Genomic DNA, 18,489 nt, shown 5'->3' with positions numbered 1-18,489 from the left:
GCGGGGGGCGGAGGCGGCAGGGATGCGATGGCGAAGTCGCTGACCCTGGAGGTGAGAGGAAGCCGCCCTCAGGCCTAGCTCTGGACAGGCCCCGCCCTCGGGGTCCTGAGCTTTGGGGAGGGGCTGTCAGATAGCTAGCCCGGCCCCTCCAGCCTGGCGGAAACGACCCGCCCTCCCGATCCCGGGACCTTCTAGCTCTGGGTAACAGTTCCTCCTTTGGGCCACTCTGTCCCTTTAGCTTGGGGGACCGTCCTCCCCTTCCCTATCGGCCCCAGAAGATAGCTGCCCTGTCACTTCAGCGAGAACAGCCCCTCTGCCCATCCCCTTCCCTTGAGGTGGCTGTCTACTCCCCGCTCAGTTCTGGAAGATGTCCGCTCCATCTCATCGTCCCGAAGAGTAACTGATCTTATCCCCATTGGTCCCTTGGGATGATCTCTCCATTTCCTACAGAGACGGCCGCCCCCTCTCCCTGGCAGTGGGAAACAGACTGCTCCCTCCCCATCAGCTGCAATGATCTCTGAGTTCCTTTAACAAGGATAGGCCTGTTCCCCTTTCCTAGGCCCCTAGTGATGGCCGCCCTTACCTCTTTCATCCATGGAATGTTTGCTCCTTCCCCTTAGCCAGGGGCAAGACCACTCTGCCCCATCTGCCAGGGAGATAACAGATTTTGTCTTCAGTGGCCTGTTGGAATGGCTTCTCCATCTCTTTTTTCCTGAGGGTTGGCAGCCCCCTTTCTCTGCCCATGGGAAACAGGCTACCCTTTCCCATCGGTCCTGGAATGATGCTCCTGTCCTTAGCAAAAATAGGCCTGTTCCCACCCCATTGAGCTTGCAATGCTATCCCTTTCCCCCTTAGCTTTAGGGGCTATTTCCATCCCCATAGACCCCATGAGTGACCAGTCATTATCTCCAGTAGCCCCCTTGAGATGGGACTCATGGGATGGCCACTCCATCCTCATCACTGCCTCCTCTCATCCCTCTAGAAAGGCCACCCTCTTCTTAGGTCAATGAATTGTGTCCCTCCCCCACTCACCTCAAGGGATGACAGGTTTGTTCCCCTCTCCCTTTGCTCTTGGGCTGGCTGCTTAGCCCCAGAAGACAGGATGGCCACTGTCTTAACTCAGCTCAAACAGGCTTCCCCTCCTCCCTGGAGGGATTGGGACTTGGTCAGTCCCAGTCCCCGTCAATACTGTCTTTCCTGTGCCTAGCCTCCCTGGCCCAGAAGTCTATTCTCCCAGTCATTGTCCTCTCAGTAATGACTACTTTATTTCCCCGACTGCTTCCCTGAGCATACAATTGGTGAAAATAGGGGTAGAGGACTGGACTGTCCAAGCTTAATTTAATCCAGTAAGCACTGGCTGAGCACTGTGCCTGTGTGCTTGGCCTCTGAGAAGGGAAGGAGAGATCACAATGGGTTGGTGAAGTCAAGCTTCAAGAAGGGGATCCAAGGGAAAAGGCCCGCATAGGCAAAAGGAAATAGATATGCTGTGTTTGTAGGGCAGTGGGGAGACTGGACTGGGGAAGTTTGGGAACCAGCGAGTCCAATCAGCCACAGAGGCCTGGCAGTGCTGATCCAGGAGTGGAGACTGTCCTGAGAGTACTGGTGAACCCTGAAGTTTTACAGCAGGGGTGAGCTGAAACTGAAAACTGTTTTATAGGAAAAATTAACCTTGTGACAGTGTGCATAATGTATTAGCAAGGATGAACTTGGAGGCAAAGAGTTCAGGTGGGAGATTGTGGAAGGAATCCAGGTTTGGGGTGGTAGAAATCTGAGCTACTGAGGTGGGGAAGTTGCAAAGGTAGAAATTTTAGTAACAGCAATCCAGCAACCATTTATGGAACATCTAGTTGTCACACACACACTATATATATGTAAATTTTAATCCCCATGAGGCTATAATCTAGATTTTTTTAAAGTATCCCTATTTTATAGATCTGGAAACTGAAACTCCGAGAGGTCAGTATGACAGGAAGTAGTGGAGCTGGAATTTGAATGAGTCTAGGTTAGCCTGGCCTAAAGCCTGTGCATTACACCTATATCTGGGAGCAAGGGACAGAATGGTTTGAATAGTTGAAAGTGTTATCAGGTAGATGCACTGTTGGCATTGAAAGGGGAATTTGGGAGGAGAGGCTGTTTTGGGCCGAGGGTGGAATATGAGTTTTGGTTGAGATTAAAGTGATGGCTAAACATTTGCATGGACAGTTGGCAATATGGACTAGCACTTGGATAATAGGACAATATGGGAATATTGAATTGTTGGTTATTCCTGTGTTGGTAAACAGAAAACCAAAAGACCCAGGTCTGAGCCCTGGGAGCCACAGAAGAATCCAAAAATGAGGCAATTGGGATACAGAGAGGAAGATTCCAGAAGAAAAGAAGAGTTAATATCAAATCATTCTAGGCCTCACTGGTAACCCCTTCCCCAGTCCCATTTAGGACCTCAAACCTCACCACCCCCTAGGTCGGGGGAAGGGCCTGAGCCTCCCAGGCTAGGTCTTGCTGGGATCGAATCTTAACAACCAATGGAGAGGGCAAGGTGGCAGTGGAGAAGATGGAAAAAGAGCAGGGTCCCAGAGCCTGAGCCATGAGGGCAGGAGGACCAAGCATGACTTCCTGAGGACCAGAGTGAGCACACCTGGCCTGCTGTGCTCTAGGTCCTATGCAAGACACTTGGCTGTGTTCTTTAATTCTCACAATAACCCATTTAAATCTCACTACAATTGCAATTTCACAGGTAAGGAAAACAAAGTTCGAGAGGTCAGTTGGCAGAGTGGAGATTTGAACTAGGTTTATCTGGCCTCAATGCCCAGGCTTTTTCTACCCAGCTAGGCAGGAAGTTTGATTCTTATCAGTCAGTGCAAGCCTGCACCCAGCTCAGGAAAGGTTTGTTCACAGGAAAGATACCTGAAGCCTGGAGCGGGGAAGTGAATGCTTCGTGAAGCTTCACATCCAAGATAAAGTAGAAGCCAGGGCTCTGGTGCCCTCAGACCCATGGTGCTGTCAGCTGGAGTCAGTTCCAAAGACCTCCCAGCTCTAACAGTCCCCAATGCCCTGTCTTTTTCCCTCAGATGCTCACATATATTCTGAGCTTCCTGCCTCTGTCAGATGAGAAAGAGGCCTCCCTCGTGAGTTGGGCTTGGTACCGTGCTGCCCAGAATGCCCTTCGGGAGGTAAGGCACCCACCCTTCCTCGTCCCATCCTCAGGTATTTCTCACTTCAGCTTACTCGTGGCCCTGCTCATGTATCTCCATCCATCTATCCATCCATCTGTCCATCCATTCATGTATGCTCATACATACACATATATACATACATTCATACATACTTGGCTCTGGGTACAGTGCTGGGGCTATACAGATAAATAAGACACAGTTCCCTAAGGAGCTCACATTCCAGTGAAGGAGAAAGACGAGTAATATGAATGATCATGCTATCGTGCGCTCAGCACTGTGACACTGGGAAGAAAGAGTTCGATGGGGACAGCCAGGCGCAGTGGCTCACGCCTGTAATCCCAGCACTTTGGGAGGCCAAGGCAGGTAGATCACCTGAGGTCAGGAGCTCGAGACCAGCCTGACCAATATGGTGAAACCCCGTATCTACTAAAATTACAAAAATTAGCTGGGTGTGGTGGCGTGGTGTGCACCTGTAGTTCCAGCAACTTGGGAGGCTGAGGCAGGAGAATCGCTTGTACCCGGGAGGCAGAGATTGCAGTGAGCTGAGATCCGTGCCACTGCACCCCAGCCTGAGCTGGGGTACACACACTATATATATATTTTACCATATATATATTTTACCATATATATAGTGTGTGCACCCCAGAGCGAGACTCTATCTCAAAAAAAAAAAAAAAAAAAAAAAAGAGTTTGACAGAACATGAAGAAGGACATCCAGAGGAGACTGGCGGTGTCAGGAAAGGCTTCCTGAAGGAACAGGATGAGAAGAAAGGTTGGGCTTCTGGGATCAGTAATAGCACAAGTGAAGGCACCATGGTGTGGAACCAATCACAGAAGTCCCGTGTGGCTGGAGCTGAGTGAGACATGGCAGGAGGCGAGGCTAGAATGGGATCAGGCTGCAAGCTGGCAGATGTGCCAGGCAGCAGAGTTTGGCTTTCTCCTGGTCACCATCAAGGAGACTGTTAGGCAGGCAAGTGACGCAGTGTGATTTGTATTAGAACTCTGCAGCGCAGAGTGGACTGGGAAAGTGAGACAGCGTAGGGAGGAGGCCAGCCAGGAGGTGAATGCAGACATCTGGGCTAGTTCGAAAGGCAGGCAGTGGTGGCTCATTGTTTTAATTTTGATTTGTTTATTAGTGAGGTTGCACTGTTTTTCTCATTAGTTCACCCTTCATATTTCCCCCTTTTGTTTATTCATGTTCTGTATCCATTTAACTATTAAGGTCTTAGTATTTTTCTGTTCCATTTGTATGGACGTTTTCTTTTTCTTTTTTTTTTTTTTTGGAGATAGAGTCTTGCTCTGTTGCCCAGGCTGGAGTGCAGTGGCGCTATCTTGGCTCACTGCAAGCTCTGCCTCCTGGGTTCAAGCAGTTCTCCTGCCTCAGCCTCCCAAGTAGCTGGGATTACAGACACCCGCCACCATGCCCAGCTAATTTTTTTTTTTAGATGGAGTCTTGCTCTGTCACCCAGGCTGGAGTGCAATGGCACAATCTTGGCTCACTGCACCCTCCGCCTCAGCAATTCTCCTGCCTCAGCCTCTCAAGTAGCTGGGATTACAGGCACTCGCCACCACGCCTGGCTAATTTTTGTATTTTTAGTAGAGACAGGGTTTCACTATGTTGGCCAGGCTGGTCTCGAACTCCTGACTTCAAATGATCTGCCCTCCTTGGCCTCCCAAAGTGCTGGGATTACAGGCGTGAGCCACTGTGCCTGGCCTGAAATATATTCTTAATATGTTTGCCTTTTAATTTGATTTGTAGATATGTGCTTTTATTTATGAGATATGGAAGTTAAATTTCTTTTTTTAATTTTTATATATATATAAATATATATATATAGATATAGATATAGATATATATTTTTTTTTTTTGAGACAGAGTCTCACTGTGTCGCCCAGGCTGGAGTACAGTGGCACCTCTTGGCTCACTGCAACCTTTGCTTCCCAGGTTCAAGCGATTCTCCTGCCTCAGCCTCCCGAGTAGCTGGGACTATGCACACACCACCACGCCCAGCTAATTCGTCTATTTTTAGTAGAGATGGGGTTTCACCATGTTGGCCAGGATGGTCTCGATCTCTTGACCTCATGATCCGACCACCTCGGCCTTCCAAAGTGCTGGGATTTCAGGTGTGAGTCACCAAACCTGGCCTCTTTTTAAATTTTTAATTTAATTTAATTTTTTAAAAATTTCATTTGTTTGTTTTTGAGACAGGGTCTTGCTCTGTTGCCCAGGCTAGAGTGCAGTGGTGCAATCACAGCTCACTGCAGCCTCAACCTCGCCAGGCTCAGGTGATCCTCCCACCTCAGCCTCCTGAGTAGCTGGGACTACAGATGCATGTCACCATGCCTGGCTAATTTATATATATATATATATATATATATGTATTTTTTTTTTTTTTTTTTTGTATTTTTTTTTTTTTTTTTTGAGACAGAGTCTCGCTCTGTCACCCAGGCTGGAGTGCAGTGGTGAGATCTTGGCTCACTGCAAGCTCCGCCTCCTGGGTTCACGCCATTCTCCTGCCTCAGCCTCCCAAGTAGCTGGGACTACAGGCGCCCGCCACCGCACCCAGCTAATTTTTTTTTTGTATTTTTAGTAGAGATGGAGTTTCACCATGTTAGCCAGGATGGTCTTGATCTCCTGACCTCGTGATCCTCCTGCCTCGGCCTCCCAAAGTGCTGGGATTACAGGCGTGAGCCACTGCGCTCGGCCTATACTTTTAACAGAGATGAGATTTCACCATGTTGCCCATGCTTATCTCAAACTCCTGGGCTCAAGAGATCTGCCCACCTTAGCTTCCCAAGGTGCTGGGATTACAGGCATGAGCCACCATGCCTGGCCCAGAAGTTAAATTTCTCCGTTGTTGATTCTGAACATCCTTTTCTTTTTCACTTCTTCCATTGTTTTCTAAACTTAATGATTCCTTGCCCTTTTACACTTTTCTTCTGTTTTTCTTAAATAGACTCTATTACTTAGAGCAGTTTTAGGTTTACAGAAAAACTGTCTCTTCTGCTTTCTGGTTTGAATTTTTGTGTTAATGTTTTCATTGGTAAAAATTATTTAGATTTATGTTATGAGGTAAGAAGCTAAACTGATTAATTTTCAAAGAGCCCGAACACCATTTACATCTAATCTTCTCCTTCTCTGCTTGGTTGGAATCCTCTATCCCCTATTAAATATGGGTCTATAAGTAGATTCTGTTGTTGAATTATGTATACAGTGACATTGATCTCATTGTCCAAAGGAATTTTATTTTGGACATGTTGAAAGTTTGAAGTGTGAGGATCTAGATGTTGAGATCCACTTGGTAGTTGCATTTCTGAATGAGGAATTCAAGAGAAATGTCTGGGTAATAAATATAGATTTGAGTGTCATTAAAGAATAGGTGGCAGTTGAAGCCACAGATCTGAGTAACTTCCCCTGGGGAGAACATGCAGAGCTACAGAACAGCAGGCCACAGAGAAGCCCCAGGAGAGGACACAAGTCCAAGGGCACAGAAAGGAGGAGACACCCAAAGAGGGGAATGAGGAGATCCCAGAGAGAGGAGGGCACAGACATCAAAGGCAGGAGAGCAGGAGAGCATTTAAAGGATTGAATGAGGCCAGGCATGGTGGCTCACGCCTGTAGTCCCAGCTACTCAGGAGTCTGAGACAGAAGAATCGCTTGAACCAGGGAGGCAGAGGTTGCAGTGATTCGAGATCTAGCCACTGTACTCCAGCCTGGGCGACAGAGCGAGACTCAGTCTCAAAAAAATAAATACATAAATAAAGGATTGAATGGATGATTAATAATGTCAGATCCCACAAAAAGCCCAGCAAAATGAAGAACAAATAGTGTCCATGAGATATGTTATCCAAGGAGGCCACCAATGGCTTCAGTGATATTTGGCATCTGGAAAAAAAGCCAAGTGGATTGAGGAGTGAATGAAAGAAGTAGGAAGTGTAGAGCGTGACCTTGCTGGCAAGAAATTTCTCCACAGAAAGAAGGAAATAAATAGGGCAGGCCAGGCACGGTGGCTCACACCTGTAATCCTAGAACTTTGGGAGGCCGAGACGAGTGAATCACCTGAGGTCAGGAGTTTGAGACCAGCCTGGCCAACACGGCGAAACCCTGTCTACTAAAAATATAAAAATTAGCCAGGCATGGTGGTGGGTGCCTATAATCCTAGCTAATCTCTGGAGGCTGAGGCAGGAGAACCACTTGAAGCCAGGGGCGGAGGTTGCAGTGAACCGAGATTGCTCTACTTCACTCCAGCCTGGGCGACAGAGAGAGACTCCGTCTCAAAAAAAAAAAAAAAAAAAAAGAGAGAAAGAAATAGAGCAGAAATGAGAAGTTGAGATGGGTTTGACAAAGACAAAGGGATTCTCTTCTGGAGAAATCTGAAATATGTTTGAATGCCTCAGGAGACTGGGCACGGTGGCTCACACCTGTAATCCCAGCACTTTGGGAGGCTGAGGCTGGTGGATCACTTGAGGCCAGGAGTTCAAGACTAGTCTGGCCAACAAGTTGAAACCCCATCTCTACTAAAAATACAAAAATTAGCCAGGTTCAGTGGTGCACACCTGTAATCCCAGCTACTCGGGTGGCTGAGGCACGAGAATCTCTCGAACCTGGGAAGCAGAGGTTGCAGTGAGCAGAGATCACACCACTGCACTCCAGCCTGGGTGACAGAGCAAGACCCTGTCTATAAATAAATGAATAAATAAATAAAGCTTCAGGGTGGCCCAGTGCAGTGACACAAGCCTGTAATCCCAGCACTTTGGGAGGCCAAGGCGGGTAGATGAATTGAGGTCAGGAGTTCGAGACCACCCTGGCCAACATGGTGAAACCCCATCTCTACTAAAAATACAAAAATTAGCTGGGCATGGTGGCGAATGCCTATAATCACAGCTCTTCGGGAGGCTGAGGCAGGAGAATCGCTTGAACCTGGGAGGTGGGGGTTGCAGTGAGCTGAGATCATGTCACTGCACTCCAGCCTGGGCAACAGAGTGAGACTCCATCTCAAAAAAAAAAAAAAAAAAAAAAAAAAAAAAAAAAAAAAAAAAAAAAAACACCATCCTAGCTAACACAGTGAAACCCCATCTCTACTAAAAAAAAAAATACAAAAAATTAGCTGGGTGTGGTGGTAGGCGCCTGTAGTCCCAGCTACTCACGAGGCTGAGGCAGGAGAATGGCATGAACCCAGGAAGCAGAGCTTGCAGTGAGCCGAGATCGCGCCACTGTACTCCAGCCAGCCTGAGCGAGACTCCGTCTCAAAAAAAAAAAAAAAAAAAAAAAGAGGCCGGGCGCGGTGGCTCACACCTATAATCCCAGCACTTTGGGCGGCCAAGGTGGGTGGATCACAAGGTCAGGAGTTCAAAACCATCCTGGCCAAGATGGTGAAACCCCGTCTCTACTACAAATACAAAAAATTAGCCAGGCATGGTGGCGGGTGCCTGTAATCCCAGCTACTCAGGAGGCTAAGGCAGAGAATTGCTTGAACCTGGGAGGTGGAGGTTGCAGTGAATTGAGATCGTGCCACTGCACTCCAGCCTGGGTGAAGAGTGAGACTCCATCTCAAAAAAAAAAAAAAGTAAATTAATTAAATACATAAATAAATGCTTCAGGGAGTCACTAGAGGAGGGGTGAAGATTGGGGGAGGAGAGAGGTCAGGCGTGGAAGATGGTGGCAGGGACAGGCTTCCACATACCAAGCTTGATCTGGGATAGGATGGAGAGGATATCACTTCTTCCTTTTTTTTGTTTTTTGTTTGTTTGTTTGTTTTTTGTTTTGTGTGTGTGTGTGTGTGTTTTTCTTTTTTGTTTTTTCAGCGTCAGTTTGGTGAAAAAAAGGATGTCACCTCTTCCTGAGGAAGTAGAGAGGTGGGGGTGGAAACATGGAGCTATTTGCAGAGAAGTTCCTCAGAGGCATCTCCTTCCTCAGCGGCCCCTTCGCTCAGTGGATTTGGAGACCAGGTTGTCTCAGGAGAGTAAAAAGAGACATAGAGACCAGGGCTTCAGCAGAGAGGGTTGGAGCAGTCACAGGACAGGAGGAAGACGGAAATTTACCAGAGACACATGGAGAGGGTGTGGGCAGCCTTACTCAAATGTTTCTGCTGTGCCAGGCACTGTGCTGGGCACCGGCGAGGCAAAACTGAGGAAGGCACAGGGCTGGGGAGTGTGTAGTGAGCACAGATGAGTAAAAAGAGGCTGGGGTGCTGCATTTGAAGTGTGAGGCACATCATGGGTGCAGAGAAAAGATCAGAAAAGACTCCGTGGAGAAGGAGGTGCTTGGCCTGAGACTCGAGAGAGGAATAAACATTTGCCAAATAGACCAATAGGAGCCGGTGAGGGGTGGGACCCCCCCTAGAACAGAAAAAGCAGCTGAGCAGAGGCGTGCGGGACAGGACAATGGTCAGAAGTGGCAGCCTCAGAGCCAGGACTAGAAGGAAGGGGAACGGGCTTGGGAAGAGCTTGGCTGAAGCAGCAGGCCTGGGTCCTAGAAGGGCTTGAATGCAGGCTTAGGAAGCTTAGCCTGTGTCCTGGAGGCATGCGGAAATGGCAGAGGGTCTGGAGAGCACAGGCAGAATTGCCTTTTGTAAGGGTCACACGGTGACAAAACCCAGGGTGGATTGGAGCCAGAGGAACTGGAGGCCAGGACCTGATAAGGAGGAAGCTGGCATCGTCTGAGCTTAGAGGAAGCAGCTCTCGGGCTGCTGGCATACAGTAAGGGGACCTCAACTAGGGCAGAAGCAGTGAGGTTGGAGCAGAGGGACAGATTGCACCGTATCAGGGAAACAGAGTGGAAGGGGCTTGGGTCATTGTGGATGTGGGGAGTGAGGGAGGATTCTAGAATCACTCCCAAATTTCCCACTTGGGTGACTCAATAGAGGGTGGGGAGAGTTTAGAAGGAGCAGAGTTGGAGGATGAGATGATGAATTCAGATTTGGGCATGCCGCATCATGCCCTCTGGAGAGAGGTCAATCAGGCATTTGGCTCCCAGGGTCTGGTGTTCAGGAAAATCATGTGGATTGGAAAGACAGTAGTTGGAATGATGGCCCCATGGGGCAAAATGCAGTTGGCCAGGGTACACTTGGAGGGGCACAAAGATCGTGTGCATATGTGCATGTGCACACACGTGTGTGTGTGTGTTGTTGGGTGGAACAAACCATGGGGAACCCACTCATCTGTGGACTGGATCTCTGTTCTTTGTTGACCCCAAAACAGCCTGAAGAGGAGCAGGCTAGAAGGTAGGAGGAAAGCCAGGAGGGCAGAGTTGCAGAACCCCAGTGGGAGATGGCATCAAGGGGAGTGGCTGCTGGCCATGCAGAGCAGGTGACATGGCAGAGAACCCTTGTGGGAGGTCTGAGGTGAAGCCCCCACATGTTGGTGACCTTGCTGGAGGGGAGTTGTTGCCAGGAATGCTTGATCCTGTGGGGGCCAGGGTGGAGGGGTGAGCAGGTGAGGCGAGGGGCAACGAGTGGCCGGACAGCAGGCATGCCTGTGCCTGTGTGCTTCCAAGAAGCGTGGCTATAGAGGAAGGGGAGAGAAGAGAGGCAAGAGGAAGGGGTGCAGGATGAAAGGAGGCTTTTAGTTGCAGTTTAAGACTCTGGGGTGTTTGTGGCCTCTGAAGAAGGAGCAGTGGAAAGGCAGAAACATCAGGGTTCTCAGAGGAGAAGGTGCAGCAGGAGAGGGAGGCCAGGAGAAGAGGTCTTCTGGAAGCAAAAGAGCAGGAGAAGGAGGAAGGTTCAGATGGGCCCTGCCTGGAGGCAGCTGGTGGACATGAACAGGGGAAAGGGAGGGACTTCCCACCTGATGGCCATCCCTGAGAATCCTGGGTGAGGGAGGGTGTATCAGTAGGGCCAGGAGCTGGAGGGGGAGGGGCTTGGAGAGAAGTCTTTTGCGGGGTGGGAAGCGAGCAAGGAGGCCATGACTTCCTGGGCGGAGTTCTGTATCCCTGGTACAGACTCAGAGGAGACAGCTGGTCTTGCCAGCCCTGGCCGGGCCAGGAGAATGGGCACAGCATCACGACTGAGGCAGGGCAACAAGGACCCCAAGGAGAGGCTGTCACAGGGCAAAGCCTCATGGAGCCCAGCAAAGATGGGGCAGTCAGAGGAGCCCAAGCAGGGCAGGGCTGGAGGAAGGAGAAGGAAGCCAGAGTGAGTGTTTTCGAGCGGGAGCTGCTCCAGCCAACCATGCTCTCCAGATAGAATGCGGACAGAGACAGATGACAGAGCCTTGGGATAACCAAAAACAAGAAAAAGAAAAAAGGAATGTTGACAAAGACCCTTTGGTTCCTCTGCAAAACTCAGCCCCACCTAGGCTGGGAGCACTGGGAGGCCAGGCCACAGGTACCTGGCATCACCCCTACCATGTGCCAGAGAGCACCTGCGGGACCCTGCAGGCAGGAACCATCTTCCAGGGCTCGGGCATGGCCAGGTGGATACTGAGGCAGTAGCAGTTAGGTACCAGTTAGGTGCTGTGGAAGACACTGGCTTACCGAGGCCCAGCGGGAACTGGTGACTCACCAAGTTGGGCTAGGACACTGGTCTTGGGGACTTACTTTCCCTGACCAATCCCTCCTGTTCCCTTAATCACAATTTTCTCAAATAAGGATGCCGGCAAAGGCAGCACCCTCCATATGCACCAGCCCTGTCCGTTCCTGGGGGAGCCCTGGTTGCCTCTGCTGGTTGGTCCCCATGAAGCAATAGCTGAAGAGAGCTCTTTGTGCCCTCCCTGCCTGAGGGATTGATGAAGTCCTGGAGCAGCCTCTGTATGACCCACCAGTCTAACTCCTCTCTAGAGACCAATGCCCTGGGTGCCAGGGCGTACATTTCCCAACGGCCTCCTGGAGAACGAGCACGGTAGCTTTGGAGTCCTGTACTAGGCAGGACGAAGGGCCATTTTCTCTATCACAGGGCTTTCCAAGTCTGTACACAGGCCTGCAGTCTCAGTTCAGGGCTTCACTAGGTACAACAAAACCCTGGTCTCCCACAGACAAGGTACATACGTCACTTGTAGCAGATTCAGAGCATTTCCCAAATGATTTTGCGATTACTCTTTTTTTTTCTTTTTTTTTTTTGAGATGGAGTCTCACGCTGTCACCCAGGTTGGAGTGCAGTGGCAGGATATCGGCTGACTGCAACCTCTGCCTCTGAGGTTCAAGAGATTCTCCTGCCTCAGCCCCCAGAGTAGCTGGGATTATAGGTGTCTGCCACCATGCCTGGCTTTTTTGTATTTTTAGTAGAGATGGGGTTTCACCACATTGGCCAGGCTGGTCTTGAACTCCCGACCTTAAGTGATCTGCCCACCTTGGGGCAAAGTCCAGGAATTACAGGCATGAACCACCATGCCTGGCCAGCAATTACTCTTAAGATGCCAGCATCAGGAAGAGAGGAGACCAGGGGGCAAGGTGTTCCTTCTGTAGATAGGGCAGCTAGAGCTAGAGCATATGGCCTTGCAGTTCTCTTTGGGTGGGTCTAGAAGCATCTTCCCAGGGCCCAGGAAGGGGGTGTCCTATACCAGGGCCAAAGACCAGAACCCAGAAGGCTTGCTTCAGCCTGCTGTTGTTCTCTCACACAGCGAAATATCCCTGAAAGGCTGTTCCTGGGCTCCTGCAGGTTTATTTATTTATTTATTTATTTAAGCTGGAGTCTCACTCTGTTGCTTAGGCTGGTCCTGCAGTTTTAAGTCCACATGACCTCAGGAGCAGGTGACCTCAGGAGCAGACCTCAGGAGCCACCTGGGAGGTGGCTTAGAGGCTGCTCCCATCCCACCCGGACATGGTGGAGCAAAAATGGTGGAGCCTGGACATGGTCTCAAGCCTCTTCCGTACCCCCAGAGCTGAAAGTCCTTTAAGCCAGGCCCTGCTTCTTTATCGTGTGGCCTTGCTGCCAGGAGCCAGCCCTGGACTTGGGCCCTGGGGCATTGCCAGAGCCTTCCAAGGTCTTTTGTCCACCTGGTTCATAGGGAGGCAGTGGGAGAGAAGAGACCCTTCCTGGCCAGCCAGGCTCCAGAATGAAGGGAAGGAAAGAAGTCAGGCTGAGCCCCTGAAGGTGCTGTGCTGCTGGAGCTGGGGCCTGCAGGACTTTCAGGGGTTCCTCAGTGATGTGTGAGTTGGGGGAGGAGGTGCTGCCTCACAGCCAGCTCTGCCCCACCTGCCCCAGCCAGTTTCCTCTCATCTGCATGGGATGGAGTCGTCCAGCTTGCAGGGCTTGGGAATGGCTGGAGGTATGCCCTCCATTCCTCTCTGATGTTTTATTGCCCTCTCCACCCTCACACACTGGGATCTTCCCAGCCTCCCTTTCACCTGAGATCCCCGATCCACTGCCCACGAGGAGACCTGTGGTGAGTGCCCCTCTCATCTGGAATGACCATGTTCCAGAAGTAGAGGCTGGAAGGGGAACCTGGCTGACCTCTGGTTCCTGTGAAAGAGGCCAGGAGCTGGTTCTTGTCTCTTACACCACTCCTTCCCGTCATTACAGCCATGGGTGCCACTTCTCTGTGGTAGAAGCCAGGCTGGCCTCTCCACACCTGAGAATGAGTCCTGTGTTTCTTAGGAGAATCCTGTTGATAAGTATCTTGCAGGAGCACATCCTGTGAGTCACTTCTACCTTTTGCATTCCTTTTTTTTTTTTTTTTTTTTTTCGAGATGGAGTTTTGCTGTGTTGCCCAGACTGGAGTGCAGTGGTGCAATCTCGGATCACGGCAACCTCCACCTCTCAGGTTCAAGTGATCCTCCTGCCTCAGCCTCCCAAGTAGCTGGGATTATAAGCATGTACCACCACACTAAGCTAATTTCTTTTTTTTTTTTTTTGAGACAGAGTCTTGCTCTGTCGCCCAGGCTGGAGTGCAGTGGTGCAGTCTTGGCTCACTGCAAGCTCCGCCTCCTGGGTTCACACCATTCTCCTGCCTCAACCTCCCAAGTAGCTGGGACTACAGGTGCCCACCACCATGCCCAGCTAATTTTTTTGTATTTTTAGTAGAGATGGGGTTTCACCATGTTAGCCACGATGGTCTCGATCTCCTGACCTCATGATCCACCCACTTTGGCCTCCCAGAGTGCTGGAATTACAGGCGTGAGCCACCGCGCCCAGCCTAATTTCTGTATTTTTAGTAGAGATGGGGTTTCACCATGTTGGCCAGGCTGGTCTCAAACTCTTGACCTCAAGTGATCCACCCGCCTCGGCCTCCCAAAGTGCTGGGATTACAGGTATGAGCCATCATGCCTGGCTTGGATTCCCTTTTGATGATGGTCTTTGGGGTACCAGCAGGGAACAGCAGCTTGTTTTTGCAGTTACTGACAAGACAGGTTTAGGGGAGCGTTCTTTCCTGCATCAGGACCATGTTGATTCAAACAAGAGCCCTCTTTGAGTACCACGTGCCTGCAACATGGGCAAGAGGTAGGGAGATGGGGCAAGGATTTTAGAATCCAAGCCCTCTTCTCCCTCTCCCCAGAGATCTGTTCCACACAAATTATACCGATTTCCCTTTGGCTCACTCCAGTGCAATATCAGGAAAAGTTCTTTGAAGATATTTCCTTAGCTGGGAGCTCCTAAATGCCTGCACAAGCCAACTTATTCCCACCATGTAGCCCTGAGCTTGTCTCTTGGGTCCCACCGGACTCCAGCTGTGCACTCCCCATTCTCACTCCCCTGTTCCTCTATGCAGATCCAGCTCAACTTCCTTGGCATGGGTGAGGTGTGTTCTGTTAGCTCCCACCTACGGAAATGGGAGGCTTCAGCGTCCTTACCTTGACAGATAGATGTCCCCTCCAGAGATATGCCACAGGGATCACAAGTACATCTTGAACTCTGGAGCATCCAGGGCCCAATACCAGGCAGCTCCACATGTTCATGCACACACACGCACATGCACACACACACATGCACATACATGCACACACACATATATGCACATGCACACATTTTTGCTTACACACACAACACATTTTTGCAAACATTCATGTGACAGACTCTCTCAGGCCACCAGGGGACTTAGGCCTCACTGCCTGCCCCAGACCTCTGGCACCTGGGCCATAGAGGGTTGTGATGAGTGACACCTACCTCACTTCTATCGCCTTCCACTCTTCGGAGGGCTATGCTCTCTAGAAAGTGGAGGAGGCTTGCTGCTTAGCTCATCCCAAGTCCCTGGAGTAGGAGGCTGAGTCCATGGATCTCAGGGCCTCCTTCTGAAAGTCCCAAAGGTTGGGGTCTGGCGTACTTTGCCCTCCCACACCCTGGGGACTTCACTGGATTTCCTCTAGGTCCCATCTCAGCCCTCCTGTGCTCAGCATGCCAATTCCCCACTCTGTCCCCACCCCTCCCTCAGTATCCCGTCCTGTCCATCACTAACCTTCCCGCCTTCCTCTGATGGTCATCTCGTTTGAACCCCAGCTCCCACTTCCTACCCATACCCAACTTGACCACACATGACACCACACACCATGGTGGGTCCCCATTGTGGAAGGGCCCTTCCTTGACCTGCCCTCAACCTCTGGCCAGTGACTTGTTACCAAACCCAGTGCCCAGCACCCTCTGAAGCCAGAGGGCTACCCCTAGGCCTGCTGCTGCTCCATAGACAGATGTGCGATACAACATCCCCATGTCCTCTGCCTCCCTCTCGGCCATCAAGAGCCTGGGCCTCAGGGGCATCTGCTGCATCAGCCTGACCAACCTGGATGGCTCTCCAGCTTCACACCAGGTGCTACAATTTGTTGCTTACCACCTGGGCCCACACCTGCAGAGCTTGTCCCTGGGTGGAGGCAGCCCCACAGAGGCCTCCTTTGTGGCCCTGATCCTGGGCTGCCCAGCCCTGTGTGTCCTTGACCTCAGTGGCTGCAATAGCCTCTTCACCTCAGGCACACTGCTGGCTCAGCCCGAGATGGCACAGAGCATCCGGCAGGCTTTGAGCGGCCTCCGTGAGCTCAACCTGGCTGGCCTGCGAGACCTGGCTGACCTCAGCTTCAACCGGCTCAGCAGCTGTGCCCCCAGCCTGGAGCGCCTCTCCTTGGCATACTGCCACCTCACCTTCGAGCTAGGCCCAGCCCGAGGCTCCATCGGCCCCCAAGACTCCTCTCCCTCCCAGTTCTCCTTCCGCAACCTGCTGCAATTCATGCAAGAGCGGGCTGGCAGGCCGCGTGCCCTGGACCTGAGTGGCACTGGCTTGCCACCTGAGGCCCTGCGGGCCCTGGGCCAGGTAGCTGGGCTGCAGCTTCAGGAGCTGAGCCTGCACAGCTGCCGGGACCTCTCCACAGAGGTTGTGGCTACCCTGTGCTTCCAGCAACCAGGACTTACCTCCCTGGACCTCAGTGGCTGCTCAGAACTGACTGATGGGGCGCTCTTGGCCGTGAGCCGAGGCCTGCGGCACCTGCGGTGCCTGAGCCTGGGGAAGCTGCAGCGGCTGACAGACACAGGATGTACAGCTCTGGGTGGCCTGCAGGAGCTGCAGAGCTTCGACATGGCCAAGTGCTGCCTGGTGAGAGGGCGGGAACTGGCCCAGGCCCTGGGCTCTGTGCACGGGGCTCCATCCCAGCTGGCCTCCCTCAGCCTGGCCCACTGCTCTTCATTGAAGGTGAGCACACCATCATCCCCTTCCCTCTCCAGGACTGAGGACAGCGGGACAGGGGAAGCGGGGTGGTGGGGGGCCTTTGGCACCAGGGAGGGACTCCCCAGTGTTCATGCCTATGATTGGCAGTTAGAAATGAACTTTGGACCCAATCTGGAGGAGAGCAAGAGCCTAGACAGCTGCTGTTGCTGCCAGCACGCCTCCCCAAAGCCCCCATTCTGGGTCTAGGAGGTCCAAGCGGCCAAGGTGGCCTAGCCCACGAGGCAGCCAACAGCTCACATGCCAAGTGTGTGGCGACCACTGCGGTCTGGGGAGGGGCGCTGAGGATGAGTGTTCTGGAGCTGGGCGGGCTGAAGAAAGGGGGTGATGGGCAAGGAAGGCAGGGAAGGAGCACTGAGGAAGGTGCTGGGGCGGGGCCTGCGAGGGTGATGTGACAGGAGTAGCAGGGTTATTTCCTAGCCGAGGCCAGGCCCTTCAGCAGGGCTCAGCGCTGTCCCTCTGGGTGGCGCCCCCGTCTTGGCAGTGTCAGTCTGTCCCTCTTTAGTGGATTATTTCTTCAGCCTGTCCATTTGACCAGGGCATCCCCAACCTAAAAACCGTCTCTCCACTTTGCTCGCCTCCAAGCGCCTCTCTTCCCGGCCTTACTCCTCCTTCTCTTTGGCACCAAGCATGTCAGATATGTGGTACAACATCCCCGTGTCCTCTCAGCTGCTGCCTCCAGGCCTCACGTTCTTGTGTCCCTGAAGCTCCCCTCTGTGCATCTCTCTACAAACCAGCTTCCTCTACTCTGCCCTTAGCTCCTGCTCCCCGTCCCTAACTGCCCTGGCAGGTGGCAGCTCTACCTACATCTCATTGTTCTGCATCCAGTTCTAGAGGGAGCAACTCCGATTGGCTTAGCAGGGTCAACTGGCTGGTCCAGTTGTGAGCTGTGGTCTGAGGTGGCCTCATTCACTTTTTTGGCAGGGGCTGGGAGCACAGGCAGGGTGGCCACCCTAGGCCTTGCCACCTGCATCCTTCCTGCCCCAGCCACAGTCCAGGCCTTTTTCCTGCCACAACCCCCATGGCCCACCCTGTCCACCCCCACCTTTCACTACCAGCACAGGGACCATGTTGCTTCCTTCCTTGGACCCTCTGGTAGCTCCCTCCTGCCTGTGGGGTGAGAACCTTGAACAGACCCTTCCTAGCTACCCCTGCCAGACCAGGTGGCATAGGCAACCAGCTGCTGCTCCATCCTGTCTCCTCCCTTCCTCCCTCCTAGGATGCCTCAGTGCTCTCCATGATCCCAGCGCTGGGCCTGAGCCTCAGGGTGCTACACCTGTCCTCCTGTGTGGCCCTCACCAACTGGACCCTGCAGGCCATCTGCACCTACCTCACCCACCTCTCAGTCCTGCGCCTGGCTTGGTGCAGGGAGCTCTGTGACTGGGGCTTCTGGGGCTGGGGGAGCCTGTGCAGGGGACCCAGGTGCAGGACCCTCGAGGTCTTGGAGGACGGGGTGGCCCCTGGGCTCAGCTGCCCTCCTGCCCCTCCCAAGTCTCTGTAGGAGTATTTAAGGGCAAACTCAGGAGGAACCTGAGAAGCAAGGGCTTCCCACAGTCACGCCCAGAGCTGGAGCATCAGGCCTCAGGTACCAAGAACCCCTGTCCCGAGCCACAGGCCCTCCCTGCTCATGCTGCGGGCCCTGCAGGAGTTAGACCTCACAGCCTGCAGCAAGCTGACTGATGCCAGTTTAGCCAAGGTGTGGGGCTGGGGGTGCAGGTAGGCTGAGGATCTTGGGGCT

General features: G+C 52.1%; 1 protein-coding gene across 1 annotated transcript; it reads left to right on the top strand.

The window, feature by feature from the left end:
- The first annotated feature begins 8 nt into the window (after positions 1 to 8).
- Positions 9 to 18,449, top strand: LOC116471382 (Leucine-rich repeat-containing protein 29). Its single transcript, XM_058441107.1, has 5 exons — positions 9 to 51; positions 1,497 to 1,628; positions 3,069 to 3,170; positions 8,979 to 16,718; positions 17,971 to 18,449. The coding sequence occupies exons 4-5, from the start codon at positions 15,750 to 15,752 to the stop codon at positions 18,250 to 18,252; spliced, it is 1,251 nt and encodes a 416-aa protein (XP_058297090.1). The 5' UTR covers positions 9 to 51; positions 1,497 to 1,628; positions 3,069 to 3,170; positions 8,979 to 15,749; the 3' UTR covers positions 18,253 to 18,449.
- Positions 18,450 to 18,489: the final 40 nt, after the last annotated feature.

Source organism: Hylobates moloch, unplaced genomic scaffold (assembly GCF_009828535.3).
Source record: "Hylobates moloch isolate HMO894 unplaced genomic scaffold, HMol_V3 SCAFFOLD_6, whole genome shotgun sequence".
Classification (NCBI taxonomy): Eukaryota; Metazoa; Chordata; class Mammalia; order Primates; family Hylobatidae; genus Hylobates; species Hylobates moloch.
This window is presented reverse-complemented; position numbering and strand designations above follow the sequence as displayed.

Coding starts and splice junctions, on each gene's coding strand:
- LOC116471382 (XM_058441107.1), top strand. CDS start 15,750: ATGTCCTCTGCCTCCCTCTCGGCCATCAAGAGCCTGGGCCTCAGGGGC. Junction 16,719..17,970: donor CCCACTGCTCTTCATTGAAG/GTGAGCACACCA, acceptor CCTCCCTCCTAG/GATGCCTCAGTGCTCTCCAT.